Genomic DNA, 7,677 nt, shown 5'->3' on the forward strand with positions numbered 1-7,677 from the left:
TTAAAATATTTCTGCACTTCTTTTTGTCCTTAGAGTATATTCCACTTGGGAGGCCATGGTCAAATTATTGTTTTAAAGTCACTTGGATAGTTTGGTTGGGGGCATTTTACATTTTGGTAATAAAAGCCTTTATGATGTGGCCTTGAGTGGTCACGGGAAGAACTGCCTTTTTCAGAAATATCTGTATAATAAAGAGAAGGGTCCTCTGTGGGCCTCTAGATTCTGAATTAAATGTAGAGCCAATTAATGCAGAGGCCTTAGTGACCCAATTTGGAACCAGCCGTGTTAATTTCACTTGGCAAGTCCTAAGGGATGAATGGTCCCAGAACCCTCTGGCTGCAGAAATGTGGCATGGCTAAAGTACTGCAGTATTTTACAAGGTCGCGGGATTATGTTACTCCACAAAAGTATCTTTCTGAGTCTCTCTTTCTCCGTTTATCTCTCCAAGTGCCCCTCCCTTGGGGGTTAGTAACTGTCAAAAACTTCTATCCCCCCATCTTTGCCTTGGTTAGCCTCTCCACCCTCCCACCCACCCAGCAACTCAGGAGTGTGTGTGTGTGTGTGTGTGTGTGTGTGTGTGTGTGTGTGTGTGTCGGTGAGAGGGAGGGAAGAGACATTGCTGTATGAAAATGGAGGTAGTAGGGGCATAGACAGCTGCAAGGATCTGAACTGGCAGACTGAAACCCTCATCCTAAACAACTTAGAGCTCAGATTTCTCCTCTGGACAGCTGGCTTTTTCGGTCCTTCTGAAATAGTCTGCAAAGATGGGGGAGGGCTGTCAACTACTTCCGCTTTGGACCTTGTTTAAAGTCAGCTCCCCCCTAGATATGTTCTGTAGAAACGAAATGCAATATTCAGTACAGCAGAGATGAGGGTGGTGAACGAGAGGCACACAAATGCCCACTCCAACTTGATTATATTTTTATTGATTTCAGAGAGGAAGGGATAGAGCTAGAGAGATAGAAACATCAATGATGAGAGAGAATCATTGATTGGCTGCCTCCTGCACGTCCCCTACTGGGGGGGGGGGGGGGGATCAAGCCTGCAACCCAGGCATGTGCCCTTGGCCGGAATTGAACCTGGGACCCTTTAGCCCATAGGCTGATGCTCTATCCACTGAGCCAAACGGGCTAGAGCACCCACTCTAGTGTTAAAGGCCAGGGGCTCATTAGTGACCATGCTGGAGGGCTGCCTGGAGTAGGCAGTGACTAGAGTCCTAGAAGCTGGAATTGGATATTCTGACTTGCCTGTCATATTTCTGTTCGCCCTCCCCTACTTGGCACCCTACACCCCACATTCTTTCTAATCCTCCTACCCCTCCCAACTCCCACACCCTACCCCCATCAAAGCTCCTGGAATTTTGGACTTAGCTATTTTTAAAACAGTCAACTCAGTAGCCACCTCCCTCCCCCCGCTCAGCTGTCCAGTGCTCCAGCCAGCCATATACTCCCCCTTCCCCCCACACCAGCCCTTCTCTGGCTCCCTGACCTCACTGAGATTGCAGCAGGCCTGGGGGCCTAGGGGAGACATGGAGAAAGAGACGGGGGATCCCCTGGCTGGAGCTGACCGACAGAGTAGGCAGCCATGGCTGGAGAGCGGGATAGCAGAGTAATGTTTGATCTCTGGAAACAGTAAGTCCAATGAAATTGCAATGCCTTTAATACGCTTTTGGATTGAAGTTAGACTTCCACAAAATTACAACAGAAACCCCTGGTCCAAGAGCTAAGACCTCTCCCAGGCTAAGGTGCCCCGATCTGCATTTCTCCTTCTGTCTGATTGCTTTCTGGCCTCGAGCCATTCGACGTTTAAGTCTGAGGCTCTCCTCGGGCAGTTTAAGCTCTTTCTTCACCGTGGTACCTCCAGGCTTCCGAGGAGGCCGCCTTCTTTAGCAGGAGTTCCCCACATCCCCGAGTCTGTGGTTTTCTCATCAAGGCCAAATTTAGCCTCACATGATTAGTCATGACACTCGTCTACCCTGTCCCTGCTTGGCGTGCCCTCGCGCTGGGCTTCCACGGAGGGTGGCCTTGTCATGAGTGATTTCTCCCCAGGACTCTAGACCTGCCATCCCTACCCTCCCTCCTGTGATCGTCCCCCCCCCCGCCGTACCCTTACCCCAGGAGAGGCAAGCCCCTCCCCAAGTCCTCTCCTTGTCAAGAGACTGAGAACTTCTAAATTTGCAGAGGGAAGGTTAATGGGGAAAGTGACTCCTCAGTCGGGTTTGGAGATACTCAGAAACTGTGGACTCCTAACAAGCGAACGTTACTGTGCATGCTCGGGTTGCACTCCAGGATCCGATGAGAGAGGGGTTATCACTGCCGCTCTCTAGAATAGACGGAAAGAAATCAGTGCCCTTTTTATTTGAAGATTGAGGGATGGGTGTCCTACCATTACTCCTTCTTGCTGAAAATTCTGACACAAAGGGGGTAAAAAAAGGAAGAATGACCCCTGGTGGTCCCTCCTGATGGGGAGAGGCAAATCAGAGGCACGTTTCTGAAGCACTTTTCAGACCCCAATTCTGCTGGGGAACCTCTAAGTCTGTTGGGGGACCTACTGGAATGGTTGGATCTGATCTGTCCCCATGATTCCTCCTTTTTGGACATTTCTGCTGTTTTGGTAGCTCCGAATGGGGCAACACCGTGGACTCTGCCCCCCACCCCGGGCCACTCAACGTTCCTTCCACCCCCACCGAGGGGTATTGCATAAGGGACTTGAAAGTGGCCACAGAGCAGGGCCCAGAGGTCTAACAGCCACACTTACAGTTCCGGGAGCCCCAATTCTCCCCAACTTCAGCCTGCTTATCCTTCTCTTGACCTTCCCACCTTCCCCTCACATCGTCCAGAACAGCCTTCCACTCGCCCCTCTCCCCGTGCCCAGTCTCTTCCAGGACGGCCAGTCAACGTCCACTGGGTAGGACAGCCATCGGCTGGAGAGAGCCGGAGCCCGCGGGGACCTGGCCGGATAGGTATGGGGGATCCAGGCCAGCGCCCTAGTCCCCGGTCCCCCCACGGCAGTCCCCCAACTCTAAGCACTCTCACTCTCCTGCTGCTCCTCTGTGGATATGGTAAGGAGGGGCGAGGGAAGGGTTGGGGGGGGGCCTAGAGGGCAGGCTGCTCTAGGGGGTGGGCGTGTGAGCTTGAGGGAGAGGAGAATGGGTGCCGAGGGTCACCCCCGCCCTCAGGCAGGTCCATACTGGTTCCCATCAGCTTGGGAAGGGCGCTGGGAAGGACCTGGATGGACAGGGAAGCGCCACGGCGGGCTTATCCCAAACCGCGTGAGGACAGGACCAGGGAGCTGGGGCTGGGCCTTGGGAGCCTTCCGTGGTTTCAGGAAGGGCTGGCACCCCGGGTGAGATGTGGGGGGGCTGGGGGGGGTGCAACTCCGGTGGAGCGGGCTCTGGGGACCAGCTCACGCTCCCCCCGCTCTGTCCCCAGCTCACTCTCAGTGCAAGATCCTCCGCTGCAATGCTGAGTACGTGTCGTCCACCTTGAGCCTCAGAGGCGGGGGCTCCCCGGGGGCGCTCCGAGGGGCGGGCGGCGGGGGCCGGGGCGGCGGGGGCTCCGGCGGCCTCTGCCGGGCGCTCCGCTCCTACGCGCTGTGCACGCGGCGCACGGCGCGCACCTGCCGCGGGGACCTGGCCTTCCACTCGGCGGTGCACGGCATCGAGGACCTGATGATCCAGCACAACTGCTCCCGCCAGGGCCCCACGGCGCCGCCCCCGGCCCGCGGCCCCGCCCTGCCCGGCGCCGGCCCCGCGCACCCCGCGGGCCCCGCCGCCCCCGACCCCTGCGACTACGCGGGCCGGTTCGCCCGCCTGCACGGCCGCCCCCCGGGCTTCCTGCACTGCGCCTCCTTCGGGGACCCCCACGTGCGCAGCTTCCACCACCACTTCCACACGTGCCGAGTGCGGGGCGCGTGGCCGCTGCTGGACAACGACTTCCTCTTCGTCCAGGCCACCAGCTCGCCCGTGGCTCCCGGCGCCAACGCCACCGCCACCCGGAAGGTCAGGACTCGGCTGCTCCTCCGGACCCTCTGGCGGTCACCCCGGGGCCGGGGCCGCTCCCATGCCAGCCCCACTGCCCTGGGCGATATCACTGCCCCTGGGCGATATGGCTGACCCTGGGCGGTCACTGCCCCTGGGCGATATCACTGCCCCTGGGCGATATCACTGCCCCTGGGCCGTCACTGCCCCTGGGCGATCACTGCCCCTGGGCCGTCACTGGCCCTGGGCGATATCACTGCCCCTGGGCGATGTCACTGCCCCTGGGCGATATCACTGCCCCTGGGCGATGTCACTGCCCCTGGGCGATCACTGCCCCTGGGCGATCACTGCCCCTGGGCGAGATCACTGCCCCTGGGCGATATGGCTGCCCCTGGGCGATATCACTGCCCCTGGGCGATCACTGCCCCTGGCCGGTCACTGCCCCTGGCCGGTCACTGCCCCTGGGCGATGTCACTGCCCCTGGGCGAGATCACTGCCCCTGGGCGATCACTGCCCCTGGCCGGTCACTGCCCCTGGCCGGTCACTGCCCCTGGGCGATGTCACTGCCCCTGGGCGATATCACTGCCCCTGGGCGATATCACTGCCCCTGGGCGATATCACTGCCCCTGGGCGATATCACTGCCCCTGGGCGATCACTGCCCCTGGGCGATCACTGCCCCTGGGCGATATCACTGCCCCTGGGCGATATCACTGCCCCTGGGCGATATCACTGCCCCTGGGCGATATCACTGCCCCTGGGCGATCACTGCCCCTGGGCGGTCACTGCCCCTGGGCGATATCACTGCCCCTGGGCGATGTCGCTGCCCCTGGGCGGTCACTGCCCCTGGGTGATATCACTGCCCCTGGGCGATATCACTGCCCCTGGGCGATATCACTGCCCCTGGGCGATATCACTGCCCCTGGGCGATATCACTGCCCCTGGGCGGTCACTGCGGTCACTGCCCCTGGGCGGTCACTGCCCCTGGGCGATATCACTGCCCCTGGGCGGTATCACTGCCCCTGGGTGATATCACTGCCCCTGGGCGGTCACTGCCCCTGGGCGATGTCACTGCCCCTGGGCCGTCACTGCCCCTGGGCGATATCACTGCCCCTGGGCCGTCACTGGCCCTGGGCGAAGCTCCTATTCCCTCCAACCACTCCCCCCACTGCCATCACTGCGTCCTGCGAACACCCGCTCCTGTAATCGCTGTCCCTCCGTGGGGATTCCACTCAAGTTCAAAAGGCGCTGGGGAAGTTGGGGAGAGGGGAGCTGAGAGCCCTGGGGTGCGGGGACTCTTCCTTCCCCGTGGGAGCTGCTGCGACGGAGGCCACAAGGAGAGCGGGGATCCGGGGGAGGGCCCCCAGCCTCGCCTCAGAGCCCCGGAGGCCTGGCCGGGGAAGGGGAAGGGGAAGGGTTAGGGTTAAGTGCCCGGCACCCGAGTGAACCGTCTTCCCTCTCGCCCTCCCAGCTCACCATTATCTTTAAGAACATGCAGGAGTGCATCGATCAGAAGGTCTACCAGGCGGAGGTGGACAACCTCCCCGCCGCCTTCGAAGATGGCTCCGTCAATGGCGGGGACCGCCCCGGGGGCTCCAGCCTGTCCATCCGCACGGCGAACCCCGGCAGCCACGTGGAGATCCGAGCCGCCTACATCGGCACCACGGTGGTCGTCCGGCAGGCGGCCGGGCAGCTCTCCTTCGCCATCCGGGTGGCGGAGGACGTGGCGCGGGCCTTCTCGGCCGAGCAGGACCTGCAGCTGTGCGTGGGCGGCTGCCCCCCGAGCCAGCGGCTCTCCCGCGCCGAGCGCAGCCCCCGGGGGGCGCTGAGCCTGGACGCCGCCCGGCGGCTGTGCAAGGCCGGGCTGCCGGTGGAAGACGCTTACTTCCATTCCTGTGTCTTCGACGTTTCTGTCTCCGGGGACCCCAACTGGACGGTGGCCGCGCAGGCCGCGCTCGAGGACGCCCGAGCCTTCCTGCCGGACCTAGAAAAGCTGCACCTCTTCCCCTCGGATGCCGGGGTCCCCCTCTCCTCGGCGGCCCTCCCAGCCCCACTGCTCCCCGGCCTCTGGGTCCTGTGGCTTGGCATTCAGTAGCGAGGCCCTGGGCCCTGGATTGGGTTGGAAATGGTCTGGGGACAGAGATGGGCCGGGGCAACATAAAGAATCGCTGAAGGGCCCTGGCCGGCCTTGGCCTGCGGGCTGAAGGGTCCAGGGTTTGATTCCGGTCAAGGGCACATGCCCGGGTTGCGGGACTTGATCCCCAGTGTGGGGCGTGCAGGAGGCAGCCAATCAATGATTCTCTGTCATCATGGATGTTTCTATCTCTCCCTCCCTCTCTGAAAAAGAATCACTGAAGGAGACGGTGGGGACTGGGAGACACGTGCAACAATGACATTTAGCCAGAGTGAGACAAGGCTGCAGTCCAGCGGTGGAAATGATCCTAGAATAAGGATTCTGGATCAGGTTTCTGCATTCCACACATCCCCTTAGGGACTCCACCAGTTTCCCTGGTCCCCTTTCCAGTAAGTGAACTGGCCCAGTCCATCTGCTCCTGAGCTCACCCCTACCTACCAGTTTAGAGGTTAGAGTGGCCCTGAGGATCGTAGAAAACGAGACTTTTAACAGGAAAGAACTAAAAGGTCATCCTACCTAATAACAGAGTGATATGCAAATTGACCGTACCTTCGCTACACCCACAAGCCACGCCCACCAGGAAACCGTGGCAGGGACGTTGAGGTGCGGTGGAGCCCAAGGCCAGGAAAGCCTCAGGTGGAGGCTTTCCCGGCCTTGGGCACCAGCAGGGAGCCTGCATGGATCGCAGGCAATGACCAGGGGGTCGGCTCCTACGATCCAGGGATGCTGGTGTGCAGCAGAGCCCAAGGCCGCCGCCCTGGGCCAAGCCCCGACCCTGAAAGAAGGCAGAAGGCGGTGGCTACAGCCAAGGCCTGGGTCCCTGGTGCCGGCAGAAAACTGGTGCAGGCAGCCAGGTGAATGAAGGTCTATTGCACGAATCTTCGTGCAAATGGGCTGCTAGTTACCCATAAAAACACACTGGTTTCTTCTGAGGAAAAGATGGTTAGGGAAAGGGGGTTCTCTGAGGAACATATGAGGGTGATGTGTTTTGCTTTCTGGGTTCAGAAGTGAAGGGGGCGGGGAGGTCTGGATCTTTGTTGAAAGGCACCTCCGCCCTTGGAGAATGGCACAGGCAGGAAAGAAGCCGTGGAAGGTCATGGCCTCGGTGCCTGTGCTGAAGAGCTTCCCGGACGCTGAGTGAGTCAAGGCAGTGAGCGTGCTCACTCCACAGGGCGCTGGAGCATCAGACACTGCTCTGCCCTCGGAGTTCACAGGCTACGAGGGGGACAGCACTGATTGACAGGAGGGACTGAGGAGCGGGTGATGTTCACTGCATTCCACCGTGCTGTGAATTCTGGTGGGAAGAGGGCTGGAGAGACTCCACAAACAATAATAATAAGAGGTAGCAGAGGAGATGGGATTGGAAGTGACCTTTGAAGATCGGGGAGGATTTGAATTGGTAAGGGCCTTCCAAGACAGTGGCAACCTGAGGTAAGCAGAGATTCACGATTCAATGAAGCAATCAGCAAAAGTCCAGTGAATTAGGCCAGACGTGAAGGCATACCAGGGCACGAAGGGCGGAGGACAGAGTGGGAAGCGCCTTGAAAGCGGAGCCAAGGAGTTAAG

General features: G+C 59.9%; 1 protein-coding gene across 1 annotated transcript; it reads left to right on the forward strand.

Annotated features, from left to right (window-relative positions):
- Positions 1 to 2,964: 2,964 nt before the first annotated feature.
- On the forward strand, positions 2,965 to 6,682 carry HJV (hemojuvelin BMP co-receptor). The gene is made up of 3 exons (XM_054711969.1): positions 2,965 to 3,061; positions 3,432 to 4,000; positions 5,449 to 6,682. The coding sequence occupies exons 1-3, from the start codon at positions 2,965 to 2,967 to the stop codon at positions 6,070 to 6,072; spliced, it is 1,290 nt and encodes a 429-aa protein (XP_054567944.1). The 3' UTR covers positions 6,073 to 6,682.
- Positions 6,683 to 7,677: the final 995 nt, after the last annotated feature.

Source organism: Eptesicus fuscus, chromosome 22 (assembly GCF_027574615.1).
Source record: "Eptesicus fuscus isolate TK198812 chromosome 22, DD_ASM_mEF_20220401, whole genome shotgun sequence".
Lineage (NCBI taxonomy): Eukaryota > Metazoa > Chordata > Mammalia > Chiroptera > Vespertilionidae > Eptesicus > Eptesicus fuscus.